At 37.9% G+C, this 19,735-nt stretch overlaps 1 protein-coding gene across 3 annotated transcripts in view; it reads right to left on the minus strand.

Moving 5' to 3' along the window:
• The window catches only part of GPATCH2L (G-patch domain containing 2 like), a 52,733-nt gene that overhangs the window by 11,040 nt on the left and 21,958 nt on the right, over positions 1–19,735 (minus strand). For 2 of the 3 annotated variants that reach the window (XM_030802538.1, XM_030802539.1), the window contains exons 5-8: positions 18,822–18,901; positions 15,715–15,782; positions 14,368–14,422; positions 11,542–11,627 (exon numbers count right to left, since the gene is read on the minus strand). In XM_030802538.1, coding sequence (XP_030658398.1) covers positions 11,542–11,627; positions 14,368–14,422; positions 15,715–15,782; positions 18,822–18,901 — 289 coding nt within the window. Of the gene's footprint in view, positions 1–11,541; positions 11,628–14,087; positions 14,423–15,714; positions 15,783–18,821; positions 18,902–19,735 lie in introns of those variants that run through there. The other variant, XR_004027774.1, reaches the window with a different exon arrangement.

Here is a 19,735-nt window from a genome sequence, read left to right on the forward strand (position 1 = left end):
GAGAAACAAAGTCAAACAAAGGCTAACAGTGTATAGTCATACTTCTTTCCTCTTTAGCTGAAGCTCATTAAAGGAACCTCCAAAGCTTTTCAGAGAAAATGTTAACACCACTGTTTCAAGCTAAACCATGTTACTGTTAGACATCAGGATGGTGGCGCTCTACAGCAGTGGTGAGGGGGAAGACAGGCAGAGAAGAGGCACAGGGAGCTTCTGGGGTTCTTTCTGACAATGCTCTTTTTCTTCATCTGGATGCTTTGGTTACTTGACTGTAACTTTGTGACTATTTATCAAGTGTATATTTCTTTGTACTCTTCCCTGTATGTTTATCCTTCAATAAAAAGTTAATTAAAAACATTGCTTCTTCAAGATCACAGTTTACAATATGCTGAGTTTCATGAGACAGATGCAAAATGAGAAGCATAAGTACTCAAGAAGTATATTAAGATACTAATTCTTGGAGTAGCAACTTGAGCTGAACTACACAAATACTGCCTATAATTTGCCCCCATCCATCATTTTCACCATTTTGCATGTTTGATATATGTCAGTAACATGGGAAAAGGCCCATATTATCAACTCTTTTATGGACCTAGTCAGTACTACTTATGTCACACTTTCAAGGAATGACAGTGTCATTTTGGAATTAAAAAAAAAAAACATTTATGCACTAAAATGTTAAAGTTTTTAACAACTTTTAATGGAAATGCTTATTTACTTTAGCAAACTGAGAATAAGTATTACTTACCTATTATTACGCACACAGTTTATTATACCGCAACATCTTAGAGTGCTATTGTGGGTTCAATGGCTCAGGTGGTCGTTCCACCACCCTGCTCCTCTGGGCGATATTGTTAAGCCTTCAGGTCAATTGTCTCTACATTAAGTGACCCTTGACTGCTATGCCTCCAGTATATTACTTTTCTCTGTCGTAAATGGTCTACTTCTACCACCCCATTCCTACCTCTAACTGTTGCCTTGAATATCCTAAATCCTTCAGATTTTGTAAATTCCTCTGGTTATAACAGGAAAGAACTGAAGACTTTCTAAGGAAATCAAGTAATGAAACTTGTTAAGTGAATTATTTCATTGTAAAAGTATGTACTTTTGTGGACTATTTCCTTTCTACTAAGCAGTTTTTTGCTTCTTTCATTGTTCACTAAATTTTTACTGAGCACCTACTCTTGCCAAGCACTGTACTAAACTCTAGGGATATAGTGATAAACAAGAGACAATCTCTGCCTTGATGGATCTTATAGCCAAGTCCTATCTGTAGCTGTGCAGCTTTTCAGGTTACAGAATATGAATAACAAAGAAACTAGGGTATCAATGAAGAGAAGGTATGTTCGTTTTTAAAACTCAGTTTAAACGATCCTTCCCTCTTAAAACATTTCTCTTAAGACCCATTTCGAGGTTGGAGAGCTATTTCACAGGAGGTAGAATAACATCATATCTTCGCTGTCAGTATATGAGGACATTTTTCTCTATGTCCCTTCCTAGACAAGATTTGGGGAGGGAAGAAGAGAAATGATCAAACTGTTATTAACAGGACAGTAAGACATTTTGCTTCTTCCTTGGTTTTAAGTGAACATTAGTACTGCTAGAGTTTACAGCTTGGGAAAATCTATTTTTCTATGTGAAGTCCCCATCTGCTTGGAAAGAACCCTAGAGGACAAAGAAGGAAGAGGACCCAGAACAAGCCTGCTACATAATGGAATACTATTCAGGCATTTAAAAAAAAAAAAAAGAGTAAGTCCTGTCATTCACAGCAACATGGATGGAACTAGAGGGTATTAGGTTAAGTGAAAACAAGCCAGGAACAGAAAATTAAACACACTGAGTTCTCACTCATAAGTGGAAGGTTAAAAAAGTTGATCTCATAGAAGTAAAAAGTAGAACAGAGGATACTTCAGGCTGGGGTAGGGGAAGGAAGGAATAGAGAAGGATTTGTTAAAAGATATCAACTTATAGCTAGATAGGAAGAATAAATGCTAGCATTCTATAGTACTGTAAGGTGACTATAGTGAACAATTATATATTACACAGTTTCAAATAGCTAGAAGGAGGATATTGAATGCTTCTAACAAAAAGAAATGATAAATGTCTGAGCAGATGGATATGCTAATGACCCTGATTTGATCACTACATATTGTATGTATTGAAATGCCACCGTGTACCCCATAAATATGTATAATCATTATGTGTCAGTTTTTTAAAATAAAATAAAATTTTAAAAAGAAGAGGAAGAAAAAGAGAACAAGCCTGGGGAAAAGAAGAAGGAAGTTGGGTGCTTACAGCAAGAGGATTTAGAGGCAGGAAATGGAAGCTGTCATGTGGCACGGCACATTCAGAATATTAGCACAGCCCTGCTCAGAAGTAAAGAATATTATGTGTGGGGTTGGCAGGGCTGCCTGTATTATTTTGGGGAATCTTAGCACGTGGGTAAGGCAACTGCTACAGCTTCGGCTTCCTGTTGAAGAGGCAGTTCCACAGTTTTTTGTTTATCCCCAAATTCCAGATCATCAATTGCAGACATAAAAAATCAAAGAAGGGAAGGAAAACTAAGGAGGTTGACCACCTCCCCAACCCCATTTTCATTTAGGGGTACTTAACAACCACTTGGCTCCTTTTCTTTTTAATGTGTTATCTATTTAATGTGTGTTATTTTACTTTGAAAGCATCACTGTTTACTCTCAAAATGGAAACTAAAAGAGGGACAAAAGCACAAAGCGATAACAACAAGGATAAAGAGTCTGAGCTTCCCTTTCTCACCAACACAGAGACCCTCCCTACAAGTAGAAAGGGTAAAAGAGTAACGAGGTATTTCAGAACTCTTTTTCAAGAGTAGTATATGGTTGTTCTTGGGTTGCAAACCATGTAATACGTTAAGGGAAGTGATCTTTCATATTAGGCATATTGTATAAAAGGCTAAGTATAAGTTAAAGTCTCCACCAAGTTAAAACTTCATTCTCAACTGGAGTGGCAAATGGTTACCAGAATATATAAGGAGCTTTTACTAAATACACATGTCCCTATCAAGATCCTAATTTAGTAGGCTGGGCAGGAGTGGGAGCAGAATCAGTAACATATTTATTTTGAAATTTTTCCCTGGGTAATTCTGATAAGCACCTACCTACTTCGAAAATTACTGAGTTGAAAAATCTACCAAATTCCCAGAGCCAACCTAGTCAATAATAGAGATCTAAGTATTCAACCTAGAGAATAATAGAATGATTAAATGAATATAAATTTAGATAAAAATACTGTTCCCCAGTATATATGCAATTAGAGGAAAGACAGGCTATGCCTTTTCTGCTTCATCTGATCAGGGCCTCAGGGACAATCTTCACTCAGGCCAGCAAAACCTGGGTATACGCTTCTTTCACAGTATAAGTGTGGGATCAGTACTTCCCCTAAGAGTGTCATAGTTTCCCCACTGTGGTGGTATTTGCCAGGGCAGAGTTGGAAGAATGAGCACTAAAAGCAAAAAATTTTTATTTTTAAATAAGAATTTTTAAAAAATTCTTATCTCAGAAAAAGTCACTAAATTCTTATTACAAGTGTGAAGGTGAATGCTGAAATTAACAATTAATGGAAAGAGGATTCTTTCTATCCAAGCATGAACACAACATTTCTATTTTCTTTTTTACTGCAGGTAACTGAAAGATCAGGTGAGTTGTTAAAACTGCAGTGTTACTTAGGAAACTGGGCAGATCACTATGTCCTTGGGGCAGGAATGTACTTTTAGGGAAAAAAAAAAATACTTTGAGAAATACATGCATGTTTAATAGAACCAATGTTGGCAAAAAAATAACTGAAGTGACTGCTTTGGATTTGGAACAAAGATCTTTATAATCATTCCTAAGGAGAGAAAACAGTCTGTCTGCAAATGGCAAGCTAGTTTAAGGAATAGGTCACCTTCAAAAATCACTCATTTTTAAAGTTAATGAAAAGTTCATTTTTTTAATATAGAATAAAAATCCTCAAAAAACTAGGTATAGAAGGAACATACCTCAACATAATAAAAGCCATATATGACAGGCCCACAGCTAGTATCATACTGAATAGGGAAAAACTGAAAGGCCTCTCTTCTAAGATCTGGAACATGATAAGGATGCCCACCTTCACCACTGTTACTCAGTTTAGGACTGGAAGTCCTAGCTAGAGTAATCAGACAAGAGAAAGAAATAAAGGGCATCCAAACAGAAAAGGAAGATGTCAAAGTATCCTTGTTTGTAGATGATATGAACTTATATTTGGAAAAACCTAAAGACTCTACCACAAAACTATTAGTAGTGATAAACAAGTTCAGTAAAGTTGCAAGATAAAAAAATCAACACACAAAAAATCAGTAGCATTTCTATATGCCAAGAGTGAACAATCTGAAAAAGAAATTTAAAAATTAACCCCACTTATATTGGCCACAAATAAAATTAAATAACTAGGAATTAACTTACAGAAATAAAAGATCTCTATAATGAAAAATATAAAACATGGATGAAAGAAATTAAAGAAGACACCAAAAAAATGGAAAGATATTCCATGTTCATGGATTGAAAGAATCAACATTGTTAAAACGTCCATACTACCCAAACCAATCTACAGATTCAATGCAATCCCTATCAAAATACCAATGACATTCTTCACAGCAATAGAAAGAATCCTAAAATTTATATGGAGCCACAAGAGACCCAGAATAGCCAAAGCTATCCTAAACAGAAAGAACAAAACTGAAGGAACCACATTACCTGGCTTCAAATTATACTACAGAGCTATAGTAACCAAAATAGCATTGTACTGGCATAAAAACAGACACAAAGACCAATAGAACAGAATAGAAAACCCAGAAACAAATCCACACATGCAGAGTGAACTCATTTTCAACAAAGGTGCCAAGAACATACACTGGGGAAAAGACAGTCTCTTCAATAAATGGTGCAGGGAAAACTGGATATCCATATGCAGAAGAATGAAACTAGACCCCTATCTCTCACCATATACAAAAATCAAATCAAGTATATTAAAGACTTAAATCTGAAATCTCAAACGATGAAACTACTATAAGAAAACCTGGGAAAAATCTCCAGGACATTGGTTTGGGCAAAAAATTTTTGAGTAATACCCCACAATCACAGCAACCAAGGCAAAAATGGACAAATGGGATGACATCGAGTTAAAAACCTTCTGCACAGCAAAGGAAACAATCAACAAAGTGAATAAACAACCCGCAGAATGGGAGAAAATATCTGCAAACTACCCACTTGACAAAGGGTTAATAATTAGAATATATAAGGAGCTCAAACAACCCTATAGAAAAAAAATCTAATAATCCAATCAAAAAATGTGCAAAAGATTTGAACAGATATTTCTCAAAAGACATACAAGTGGCAAACAGGCATATGAAAAGGTGCTCAATATCACTGATCATCAGAAAAATGCAAATCAAAACTACAATGAGACATCATCTGACTCCAGTTAAAATGGCTTACATCCAAAATACAACTAATAATGCTGATGAGCATGTGGTGAAAAGGTAATCTTCGTACACTGTTGGTGGGAATGTAAATTAGTACAACCACTATGGAGAACAGTTTGGAGGTTCCTCAAAAAAACTAAAAAATAGAGCTACCATATGATCCAGCAATCTCACTACTGGGTAAATACCCAAAAGAAAGGAAATCAGTATATCAAAGAGATATCTGCACCCCCAGGTTTGCTGCAGCCCTGTTCACAATAGCCAAACCTTGGAAGCAACCTAAGTGTTTGTCAACTGATGAATGGATAAAGAAAATGTGGTGCATATACACAATGCAGTACTATTCAGCCATAAAAAAGAATGAGATCCTGTTATTTGCAACAACATGGATGGAAATGGAGATAATTATATTAAGTAAAATAGACCAGGCACAGAAAGACAAAAATCACATGTTCTCACTTATTTGTGGGATCTAGAAATCAAAACAATTGAACGAATGGAGATAAAGAGTAGAATGAGGATTACCAGAGGCTGGGAAGGGTAATGAGGGTGGTGGGGAATGCGGATGGTTAATATGTATAAAAAATTGAAAGAATGAATAAGATCTACTATTTGATAGCACAACAGGGTGGCTATAGTCAATAATAATCTAACTGTACATTTTAACATAAAAGAGTAAAATTGGTTTGTTTGTAACACAAAAGATAAATGCTTGAGGGGATGGATACCCCATTCTCCATGATGTGATTATTATGCATTACATGCCTATATCAAACCATCTCATGTACCCCATAAGTATATACACCTACTACATACCCACAAAAATTAAAAATTAGAAAGTTAATAAAATTCACTGTAAAAATGGTATCTGTTTTCTATATTTTTTCTTTAACACAAACAAGTAACACCAGGAAAAAATTTGGTATTTCTAGGGACCAAAGGTCATATATATCATATATTCCAATTATTCTGCTTAATTACGAATCTATTCACCTCAATTATTTTTAACAAAAATGTATGGAGGCCTACCCAATGTAACATACTATGCTGGATGTGCAGAGGGAGATAAAAGATGACTGAGCTGAGGTCCTGTCCCCAGAAGCTCACAACATAGTAGGAAGGCCAATTCCTAAAGAAAGAATTAATACTCTGAGACACTGAGTTGTAATCAGAGAACAAGTAAGTGCTAGGGTAAAAGGAGAAAAAGGAGGATTAAATCTAGGGATTTAATCCCTAGATTAAATGTGAGACTCCTTTCTCACATGTAATTTTACCTTTAGGGTTTACTGACATTTATTAAGCAGTCAGGAGGGGAAATATTTTCACAGACTTGCACCTGGGAAAAGATCTAGGCCTATGGCACTAGGAGCAGATAGGAAGAAAAGGAAAAAAAAAAAACAAAAAACACTTCACAATTATCATAGGAAACAGAGGAGGCTTATCTAACAGGAAGCGATCCTAGCAATTCCACTAATGGTTTTCACTTAAATGTAACCCTCAGTAGTCTGTGACAAACTGCTCACCGGCACCTGAAAATTCTCCCTAATCTAATTCCCTTAGCTGGGCTAAAGTAGGCATATCTATGAAGCTGTTTCATGCCACCCATAAGAGCCAAATCATTTCACATCAGTTGGAAAGATGGGTATGTTACAATGGAAAAACAGAGAGAAAGAAAATGCTTTCATCATTCCACTTAGGCAATAAGATGCCGGCCAGCTGACAGCCACTGTCAACGAGACCCTCTGATAGAGGACAAAAGATTCAAGAACGGTGTACTATACAATGGGCAATTCCAATAGGCTTGGGCAGCCTTATAGACAATAATACTACAGCAGAAACATTGCTTCACATACGTGGCTGAAACTGAGGCACTAAAGAGGTGAGAAAGCAACACTGTACTTCACAGCATCAACAGATACAGGACTAATAAAAGGCTTCTTCCCCCAAGCCCTGAGGTAAAACCTCAGGCTGTTTATTATGGCTCCAAAGGTCAAAATTAATAGCATGAAGTGAGTCTTCTTCTTACTCTTTGAAACTCCTTGTCAAGTGGCACAGCCAGCTGGGCACACAACTCTGATATGCAGATCATAACGTTTGTGAACAGATAAAATGAATTACAAATGAGCTCAGCCTATCCTATTTCAAGTCTCTAATGGGTAGGAAGGTCTCTCTCTTTTTTTTTTTAACCCCAACTCTGTCCAAATGCCTCCTCTTATAGACCATTTGAGGTCATTTAAGCACCTCAAGAATTTGTATTACATCTAATTAGCAAATGACTCTGGAAGCCAACTCAAAGTTTTCAAAATTGCAATTATCCTAAGGATGGGGTAGGGCAGTAACTACATAACTAAAATAATATTGGTTACCAGGATGCTCAATATTTACATATATTAATTCATTTTGGTCCCCTTTCAACCAATTTTAAAAGTACTGATATTTCCATTTTAAAGATGTAGGAATTGAGGTATGGGAAGATTAAGTCATTTGCCTGGGTAAAGCCAGGATTCTCACCTAGGTCTGCCTGACACTAATATCTACACTCTTAATCTCCTACCACCTATGCCAATGGACTATGAAGAAAGTAGAAGTTATGAAACTTTTCATCCATTCATTAAGAAACATGTATAATATATGCATACCAGGCTGATATCTGCCATCCTTACCACAACTAAAAATAAGATTTCTCAAAGAAAAAATAGTTTATTTACAAAGGAAGCTGACCTATATGAAAAGAAGACATCAGTGCTTTGCTATTTCAGAGCTTAAAGAAAGAATAAATTAAAATGGTAATGCTTGACCAAATTATCATCCAAAATAAAGGAAAGGTCACTAAAAGTTGACCTTTCCTTTGAGTTGGAGAAAACTAAAACACTGCCATGAAAAGTTTTTGTACTCAAAAACTGCAACTGGTGATTTATGAATCACACAGATGCAGCTGACCTGTATGTAGCAATTGATAAATCCTAGCTATCATTTTCTTTGGTAATAATAGTAAGAAAAACTATCCTTCACAATCAACAAATCTCTCATTTTGGGAAAAACTGCTTGCAGCACTAGTCTCCTTATTACAAGTTTGTGACTGTGCCCTTAACAATACCACTGCCTCTACCAGAATGCCAATCACACCATCTGCTGTTTGAGCAGCAGCAATTCTTAACACCAATACCAAGTATTACACTTTTAACAGCAAATCCCAATACTAGCAACCAAAACAACCAAACCAAAACACTTGGCTTATGGATTTCACCTACACGCCCAGCCAACAATCCAACTATCCATATATCCACCTGACAAAACTCTGCCCCTGATCCATTTATTAAGAACTATGTGCTGGGCACTGTACAGATACTAACACTCTTCTCTACCTGCAAAGCTAAGAGAAGTCCAGAGGTCAACCTCCCGTAAGGAATGGTGCATACCATACCAAAGTACAGAGTTCACGCCAATTATGAAAGGGGAGTCCCTATTAAGCAAATTACAAAGCACCAGTCACAAAACCATATGCATTTAGGACAACAGTTCTTAACCCTGGCTGCATATTAATCACCTAGGGAGCTTTAAAATAATGCCAATGTCTAGGCCTCATCCCAGACCAATTAAATCAGAATCTCTGGAAGTGAGGCCCAGCATGGATGTATTTTCTTAAAGCTTCTTAGGTGATTCCAACTTGCAGCCAGGGTTGAAAACCACCAAGTTAACTATTTCCAGAGTGCTATTTCTGAAATCCACAAATCTATTACATGGTACAAAGACCACAAAACTCTCCCTCCCATCCACTGCACCTGTCATCTGGGCTGTATTAAAACGATACACCAACAAAATGTTATTTTAAGATTATGGTCCAATTATTTATTTGTTTATAGCAATGAAATACTAAACAAGAGAGGATTTTAGGTCATGCACCATCCTCCCAATGCCCCCCGCCCCCACCTATTCTGAGAACCAGAAGGGCATATGGTTCTAGCAGGGAGGAAACTGCTGAAAAGCCCTTGCTCTTGCTTAGGAGAATGGAATTGGCAGTGTCCAGGCAAGAAGCAGCCTCAGCTCAGTAACGACAGGAGGGAACCTTCATAGTTCAGGCATGATTATCAAACTCTTTGTGCTCTTAAAGGAGAGTAATTATAGGCATGTGAAAAAAGGGAAGCACTCCCTGAGGAACTCTTCCTCACATGCTTCCCAAGAGGCAGTAGGGCCATTAAAAATTCCATGATGAAGAGGAAAAACAGCCTGGGAACAGCCAGGAGGCAATACAGCAAATTAATACACCAGCCCTCCTCGGGGAAAGCTGTGATAAAACAGGAAACACTTCTCTCTTTGCAAAATAAAATTATACCACTAATGATAACATAGTCGCCGCACACACACACACACACACACGCACACACACCATGCTAATGATGCGTGTGAAATTTCCAATGCTGCCCAGATGCTTTGAAAGAAATGTTTCCCTATTACAAATAAAATGGGGCAAGAAAAAGATACAATTTCCATTGGAAACAGTTTTTAGTAGAGTCATTCACCTGCCTCTTCCCTGCCACTACTCCTTCACACTCCTCCTTGGTGCCAGGCTTTTGCTAAATGATCCACTCTTTGCAAAGCCTGCTGCCCAGTTCCGAATCCAGTCTCGTCAGTCTGCCACACTGGAGCTAGACGGTTCCATCTTCACTAACCCCTTGCTGGGGAGAAACTATTACAAAGGAGTGACCAGTTGCCCTGAGAGCTCAGTATGTCATCATTCACAATTTCTAAAAATTGCATAGAAGTCACTTGCGCTGATCATTTCCCATGGAGCAGTGGTTGCCAAGCTTTATTGAGGTGCACCCTCATGAGTAAAAAATCTGAAAAAAACATTATGTATGTAGGTACATATACATAAAATATAAATATGTGCTACTAGACACATATGTATAATTTAAAACAAAAAAAATTTGAAGGATCAGCTATAAATAAATGTAAGTTTAAAAATTTTCTTCCCCTTTCCAAAAGAATCTTCACATATGCAACCCACTTGGTATCTACTGCCCTGGGTATGACATCTAGAATACCACTGCCTCTACCAGAATGCCAATCACACCATCTGCTGTGTATTATTTAATGTGTGTTATTTTACTTTGAAAGCATCACTGTTTACTCTCAAAATGGAAACTAAAAGAGGGACAAAAGCACAAATGCGGTAACAACAAGGATAAAGAGTCTGAGCTTCCCTTTCTCACCAACACAAAGACCCTCCCTACAAGTAGAAAGGGTAAAAGAGTAACGAGGTATTTCAGAACTCTTTTTCAAGAGTAGTATATGGTTGTTCTTGGGTTGCAAACCATGTAATACGTTAAGGGAAGTGATCTTTCAATTAGGCATATTGTATAAAAGGCTAAGTATAAGTGAAAAAGAAAAAAAGTAAAAAAGAAAAACCAAACCAACTAAAATAAACTAATAAGCAAATTCAATTCAGACTGTGATAGAGCCATAAAGGAAACAAACACATAATGAGCAGGAAGCGCTGGAGGTGGCCCCTTAGACAGGATGGTCTGAGTGGTCCTCCTTGACGAGGTGGCACCTAAGCTGAGACAAGCAGCAGCTCAAAGACAGTTTTCCAGTCAAAGGGAAGAAGTGCAAAGGTTCAGAGGCAGGAAAGGACTGCTGCAATTTTTGAAGAACAAAACAGAGCTCCCTGGTACTGCTGGATCTCTCCCCCACAGAGGGAGAAAATTATACGAAAGGAGGCTGTACATGTAGGGAGAAGTCAGATTATGCAGGGTTTTGCAGGGTCATGGCAAGGAACATTAATAATGTTCTTTGAAGATGGGGCTTTTAGCAGGAGAAATAAAATGAAATACGAGCCAGAAGACTTAGGTCAAAGTTGAGACTTAATCATATACTAGCCTTGGACCACAGGAAAGATACTTCACTGCTCTGCCTCAGTTTCTACATCTGTAAAACATCTATTCACCTCAAAAGATTGTCAGGATCAAATTGGATACTGTACACAAACATACTTTACAATTTGAGGTGTAATAGAAAGGAACATAGTATTGTCCAGAAGCAAATAACAGCTACTAAAAGACAATTACCTGGCAGAGCAGTGTGCTGGTGAACACCTTCGGTGAGAAGCATCGGCAAGAACATCCAGGGAGTAAAGGGGAGACAGGGGATTGAACTGCAGGAATGAATAAGACTATTTTAGTAAGGCTTACATGAAATGGACCTGATCCTAAAGGGTAACCTACACTTTGATTACTTTTCCCCTTTGAATATCCAACTCTTTTGTTATACCAAACACAGACACTGTTCAGTAAAGTCACATATATTTAATAGTGTGCCTGTGAATGTACCAAACCTGATCTAGCACACCTCAAAAAAAAAAGCTATTCCTTATTAAACAACAATTTTTCAAAAACTTCTGACATACAATAGTCACTTAAATGGCAGAAGACAGTTTTTACCACATGATATTAACAGGAACTTGTGCCTGCTGATTAACAACTATGTATCAGCCCTTGTTCCCAAGAAGATTAGCATGAAATTACCTTTTCATTTCCTTATCCTGGCAAATGTTTCCAAGAATAACTGGTTGGCACATAACAGCAGCATGGTATTGTGGAAAGAGAACTAGACTAAGAATTAGAACACCTTTTAGTTCCAATCTACCACTGAGATACTGGGTGTTAAAAATTACATAACCTCTGAGCTTTACTATCCTTATCTGTTAAATGAATATATCACTATCTGTCTTACCATTTTTTTTTTTTTTTTTTGAGACAGAGTGTCACTCCATCACCTAGGCTAGAGTGCAGTGGTGTGATCTCAGCTCACTGCAACCTCCACCTCCCGAGTTCAAGCAATTCTCCTGCCTCAGCCTCCCAAGTAGCTGGGATTACAGGTGCCTACCACCACACCCAGCTATTTTTTTTTTTTTTTTTTTTGTATTTTTAGTAGAGACAGGGTTTCGCCATATTGGCCAGGCTGGTCTTGAACCCCTGACCTCAGGTGATCCACCTGCCTCAGCCTCCCAAAGTGCTGGGATTACAAGCATGAGCCACTGCGTCAGGCCTGCCCTACCTATTTTACAGGGTTATTATGAGGGTTAAATGAAATATTGCTTTCAGAGTATAATTTCAGTTTCTCATCTGCAAAACATCTATTTAACTTCAAAAGTTGGCTGTGAGGATCAAATGAGATCTTTCACTTTATGTTTGCTAGCTTTCTTTGGACTTTTCCCACAACATACAGTCCTCTCCAAAAAGTTTAGAACTTAATATCCTCTGACATACAAAGACTGGAAGAACCCAGAATGATAACTTCAAACGTGTTTTATGAGAATACAAACTAAGCAACTGTTCTATCTGCCACAGAGGTTCCAATCTTGATTCTATTAGCTGTATGACTTTGGGCAAATAGTTTGAACTTTATAGATCTCTAGTTCATCATTTGCAAATAATGGATCTGGACCAGGTGACTGCCACAGGTCCCCTTCTGCCTTTAGATCCTCTGAGGCAAACATGATTAGTGCTCTAGCTTAGTGTTCTCCAAACTGCAGTCTCTCACATACCACCTTCATGACTTTCCTTATCTGCCTACAACCTGTACTACTGTTTACTTATTAGTTTTCCTCATATCAAGTATTTTTGCTCAGCTTTGTCCTTACTATATTTCTGTGAAATAACAGGCTTGATAGCCTAATTACATCTTTTCCAATGTATACTATAATACATAACTTAAAAATTGTGCATCCATATGCCATCTAAAATCATCTCATACATATACACCAGTTATGTCTTCTACCACTCTGGTTCATTTTGAAACAGCGAATTCATAATGAAGATTCCAAGTCTAAAATGTGGATCATGTGTATCAACTCAATAAGCTACTAAGTTGTTAAAAACAACAACAACAACAACAAACAGGAAGCCTACAACTTTTCACCTGTCAGTGTTCATCTATTTTACAACTGATCACCAAGATAAAGCAATCCTCCAAAAAAATCACAAAGCTTCACACATAAAGAAACATATCGATAACCACTATGAGTTAATTTTTAAACTGTGAGCCCTCCACATGGGCTTAAATATGCCAAGGGTCCCCTCAGGGGGTAGCTAGGGAAAAGACTAAGAAGGAGAGGTTCTAAGGCAGGGGTCCCCAACCCCAGGGCCGCACAGCAGGAGGTCAGCTGTCAGCAAGCAGCTGCTCCCCATCGTGGGCATTACCGCCTGAGCTCTACCTCCTGTCAGATCAACAGCCACATTAGATTCTTACAGGAGTGCAAACCCTACTGTGAACTGAGCATGAGAGGGACCTAGGTTGTGCACGCCTTATGAAAGCCTAATGCCTGATGACCTGTCATTGTTTCCCACTAGATGGGACTGTCTAGTTGCAGGAACACAAGCTACATTATGATCAGTTGTATAATTATTTCATTATATATTACAATGTAATAATAACAGAAATAAAGTACACAATAAATGTATTGCACTTGAATCATCCCAAAGCCATCCCCCTCACCACGCCCCCAACCCGGGTCCATGGAAAAACTGTCTTCCACAAAACTGGTCCCTGGTGACATAAGGTTGGGGACCACTGCTCTAAGGCTTTGACCCCACTTCACCCAAAGCAGCTCTACCTTCTGCTTCATACGTTTAGGCTTCAACATAGTACTTCTCAACGCAGGATTCTGATGTTGAACTAAACCATATGCAAATGAGATTCATTCCGCTTTCTTACTGCAAAGTTCAAAACTAAAATAAAAACAGGATTCCTATGAAATATATGCTACAAGAAACTAATGATCACAGTTGAACCTACAAAGAGGAATTAGCTGCAGTTTTTATCAGTAAGTATTGGATACTCTTAGAAAACAGTTCTCCAAGAAAATCAAAATAACAAGAAAGAGGAAACCTTACCTCATGTGCACAAGCAGAAATGTGAGGAAAATCAGAAGCCAACGCTTTATTCTTTCTAAAGAAAAGGAAACCAAATGATAAAATAAAGATGACAAAGAAAAATGATCTTACCAGATTTCGTTTTTTCCCAGCTGATGGTAACCAGAAACTAAAGAAGGGGAGAGAATAACAGGAAAGAAAACAATAAAAAAAGTGATAGGAAAATTACAGAAGGGAGAAGAAGATGTTGGAATAATGAAGTACAGACAAAGAAGGGAATAGAGAAAAGAAGCAATCAGAGGAGGAGAAAGAGATTAAATGTATGTGAATGTTTTGCAAAAAAAAAAAAAAAAAAAACCTCTTCAAAGGAAAAAGGCTTGTAATGGAATGTAAAAAGACTGGACAATAGAAATAAACCCAAGATTACAGTGTGACACCAATACTCGCTCAGCTGTGCAGTGACAACAGGAGCCTCAACTCAAAAAGGACACAAACCACACCCACATCTTTATTTTCTATGTTAAAATTAGCCCGGGTTGGATGTGTATAGGATCATAACTGGGTACTGACCATGATGCATACAAGATATATGAAAGAACCAACCATTTTAGGGGACAAGGCTGTCACAAGAATTGGCAGAATTATTTTCCTGTAGCTACATACAGGCTTCCTACAGCACTCACCACAGTAATTAGAACAAAAAGATATTTCAAAAGTTGGGCGCAGTGGCTCACACCTGTAATCCCAACACTTTGGGAGGCCAAGGCGTGCAAATCGCTTGAGCCCAGGAGTTCAAAACCAGCCTGAACAACATGGCAAAACTCTGTCTCTACAAAATATACAAAAATTAGACAGGCGCAGTGGCATTGGCCTGTAGTCCCAACTACTCAGGAGGCCAAAGTGGGAGGATTGCTTGAGCCTAGGTGACAGAGGTTGCAGTGAGCCATGACTCTGCCACTGCACTCCAGCATGGGAGGCAGAGCCAGACCCTGTCTCAAAAAAAAAAGATATTTCCCTATGAAAAGGTCTAAAAATGGGAAGAGAATATAGGAGGATAGCGGCAATCATCCATTTTGGAAAAAAAAAATTTAGAGACAGAAAAATTAGTTTAAAATAAACATCTTTACTGGAGGCTACTAATGCAGCATCTGTAGGTATAGAAAACAATACAGTGAAACTAGTCTAGAAAGTAAAAGAAAATCACTGTCACAGGTTTAGGATGTTGCCATCTTTAACTGTTACAAAGTACAAATCTTTAAGATCTCTTTGAACTCTGAAGCCTGATTTCTAAGTTGCTCTGTAAAACTCCCCTCTGCCTCCTCCTCCAAGGAGCAGACTGGCACAGCCAGTAAATACATAAGCACTTACTCTTTCTGCCGAGGGTCACTAATGATATGGCTTATCCTCTCAGTCCCCAAAGTGTTTATGCTGGTATCCTAAAAAGACAAGGCAGACAAGAGTATCATCCAACCACAGAAACAAACATATAAAGTACAATATCAATCTTTCCCATAACTGTGCCAGCTAAGGCAACTTCAAAAGGCACATGTTAAAAGTCAATCTTAAAATAAAACAGTAACTATACTTCTTTTTATTGGAATCCATCTTAAAAGTATTACATGTTACCCTACATTTATTATTCTCTAGTGACCAAAAGTCTTTATAAACACTTTATAGACACTGTTCACCATATATGGTATTTTAATAAGTACTATACCTCCTGTAACTACTGAAGTATATAGGAGTAAAAATCCTTTTTTAGAAAATTCAACAGTAGCCAATTTTTAACAGGCCAACACACCAAGCTCCCTAGAGCTATATGATTATAGTCCCAACAGCCTTTATCTTGGGACATTACCAAATCCTCACTGGTAAAACGTAAATATCTGCTGACTAAATACATCAAAAGAATTCTGTGACTTGCAAAAATTGTTACTCTGTACTTTGTCCCTCAAACATCATCTCATGAAACAAAAATAGAAATTTGTATAAAACTGATTCCTAAACTCAGCGTTCTCAAGATTATAGTGTAAAAGCTTACCCGGAACACCACAAACAGTTCAGAAACCAACCATTTCCAAAAAATTGGAAAACGACAATTCACTCTTCATTTAACTTGAGTACATTCACAATGCTTACCTACCATGGCACCTGGGAAAACATACCAACACACATCTGAGTAACTGTTGTGTTGAGAGAACACAAGTCATGGGCGTGAATGCCAAGAACGTCAAGGCTGTTCTTCAAACACATTTGTGTCTGGACAAATGCTATTACCTGTATTCATCTATATGAGTGGACCGTGCTAAACATCAGGCTACACATTTCAGCAGAACTAGCTATAGAAAAATTACTCTGAGGTCAGAGTCCAGGCGGTAGTGGAGTTAAATGAGAAGTTTTCATATACTATATTCTTCACATTCTGTATTTCTTATAGCTATGCCTCCTGGTCACAGACACAGACATGGGAGAGGGGCCAAGGGAAAAGATGGGTGAAAAATGAGCTATTTGTTACAGCAGAAAAATTATTAACTTAAAGTGCCGTAATGTTTAAATTTACAGTTTATTACTGTGTAAATTACAAGCAGTACTTTGTGTAATTAGCAGCTCGCTGGCAGGGAGCTGTGAATGAAACTCATTATTTATGATTACAATTTAGAAAAACAGAAGAGAGATGGGGGAGGGGGAAGAAGGGGGGCAGAGTGGTGACCTCTTCTAGAAATGATAAATATCCCTTTAAGGTGATGAAGATGAATTAAACAAGTAAATATTATCCTATCCATTTGAAATCATTAAAGGCACATCCAATAGGCCCTCATTCCCTTCCAGGCAAGCTAAAGGGAAACCTTCAAGATAAAGTGACTTGTTTCCATGGAAGTGGATGGCTCTCATTTTATAAGAGCTGAAAGAAAGTAACATAGGTGGCAGGGGGAACATTATCTGTCAAGCCTAAACAATAAAAGTAAAACCTCTCCTTCTTCCACGCCATGTACTGCTATTCTGCTAGCTATCCCTGTTAACAATAAGCTCCTGAAACAGCAAAAGCAGCGTTTTGTCTGTAAAATGAGTAATTTGAAAGGTATCAGTCTTCCAATAATCAAATGTCTTCTAATTCAAGATTTTAACTTGAGGCCGGGCACGGTGGCTCATGCCTGTAATCCCAGCACTTTGGGAGGCCGAGGCGGGTGGATCACCTGAGGTCAGGGGTTTGAGACCAGCCTGGCCAACATGGTAAAACCCCGTCTGTACTAAAAATACAAAAAAATTAGCCAGGCATGGTGGTGGGCACCTGTAATCCCAGCTACTTGGGAGGCTGAGGCAGGAGAATCGCTTGAACCTGGAAGGCAGGAAGTTACAGTGAGCCGAGATCGCACTATTGCATTCCAGCCTAGGTCACAGAGGGAGATTCCATCTCAAAAAAAAAAAAAAAAAAAAAAAAAAAAAAAAAAAAAAAAAAAAAAAGATTTGAACTTGAATTTAAAGATAAAAAGAAATATGAATCTTGGGCTCGTCTGGAAATAAACAGCCTCATTTCTTTTGCATGCCTAAAACTCCAGAAAACTGTTTCCTGGTCAGACTATAAAACAGTATCCCCTTAAGGGAAGCCAGACTGTAGCACATATTGTGCCACCTAGCAGGCATTCTAAATGCTTACCAAGTGAACAAACAAATTAATGCTCTCAATGCCTCTCCCTTCCTTATTCTTGGCCTACCACCATCTTCTCTGACTGAAGATGAGCCCCTGTCTTAATTTTTTCTCAATCTCAAAGTAGAGTAAAAAATAAAATTCATTAAAAATGCAAAAAGATAAAAGTAGACCTGGGTTCAAATCTCTATTCCACCATTCCTATCTGGGTAACATCAAACATTCCTTAACTTCTTCGAACCTAAGTTTTCCTCATCTGCTGAAGGTGCCTGCCCTTTTTCTACAAGGTTGCTGGAAGGATTAAATGAGCTGAGTCCCTAGCACCATCCCTGGCAAAGGCAGAACTGAATAAACAGCAGATAGTTCTCCCTCATGGCCAAGGAGGGGCTCTTGAAACTCAATAACAGTTTTTTGTTTTTGTTTTTTTTTTTAATGAATTCTAGGATGAAAGACCAAAGTTAGGAAAGAACAAAGATGCATTCATGAATTCAAGAGGAGTCATAAAGAAGCCAAGAGTATTTTTACTTACACAATAATAACATAACATTAATCAAAAGTTACAAAAGACACAGCTCAGGTTTGTAGGTTTATAGGCAATAGACACTGTAATGACAGTGTTTGCTTTGTCAGAACTTCTGTATGAATTACGTTTCATCTTTTATTTGTATATCCATTCACATGCTACATAATGTTCACTCTTGTAAACTCCCAACACATTCCAGTTGGCTCCATTAGGGAGTTCTGTAGCACCTGATTGTTAATAGGATACACAACTCCCATAGGGAATATTATCTCCCCACTGAGCCAAGCTAACTGTGAGAGGTATCACCTTCCCAACCAGCCTTCTTCGCCCCTTTCTGAGGCATCGAGCTGCAGCTCCAGGTAGACGATTCAAGCGAGCATGGTACCCTAAAAAAAGAAGGAAGGCCTCAGATACCGAATGCAGAAAATCCATATGCAATCCTATGTTTCTAGTACACCGAAGGCTTTACCCCCAGGATCTTACTAGATTGACCTTTAAACTAGCATCACAGAGCTATTTGCCAAGGATTTATTATTCCCAGGTCTTTGTCACTAGCAGTATGATCACAGGCATGCCATTTACCTTTGACCTAGGCATACTCCATCTATAAAAGAGGGATAATCACTCAGTCCTACCTTACTGGGCTGTTTTGAAGACCCAATGAAATAGCAAGCAGAAGGGACTTTATAAACTGAAAACACCACACAAACATAAGGTACTATTAACAATTTTTAATTTAAAATTAAATGTTAGTTTCTATGTCAAAAACATTCTAATTCATGACATAATGGGGAAAATAGCACACGTCAGATAACCCAATTTTTCTCACTGCTGCATGTGTTCTACACAAGGAAAGAACAACTGGAGGAAACCACACCAAAATGTTATTAATGAGATTGTCTCTGGATATGAGATTATAGGCCATTTTAAGTTTCTTCTTACTATTCTTGCTTATTTGTATATATTTTAAGCAGTCCATTAGAAACTTTTAGAAATGTTCATCAAAATGTTCAATAAAGCAATGTGTGCCTCAGCCAGTCTTTACCAAGAACCAACTGCTGGTTCACCATGACAAAAATTCACCATGACAAAACAAAATTCTCTATGACAAAATCCTACATAATACGAGTTTACATCTTGTAGTGTGATTCTGATCACCCACAGATGTTCAACAAATTCTTGGCAACTGATTAACTGGTTGATTATGGGTTACTGGGAAC

The sequence above is a fragment of the Nomascus leucogenys genome, chromosome 22a, assembly GCF_006542625.1.
Source record: "Nomascus leucogenys isolate Asia chromosome 22a, Asia_NLE_v1, whole genome shotgun sequence".
In the NCBI taxonomy this organism is placed as follows: Eukaryota; Metazoa; Chordata; class Mammalia; order Primates; family Hylobatidae; genus Nomascus; species Nomascus leucogenys.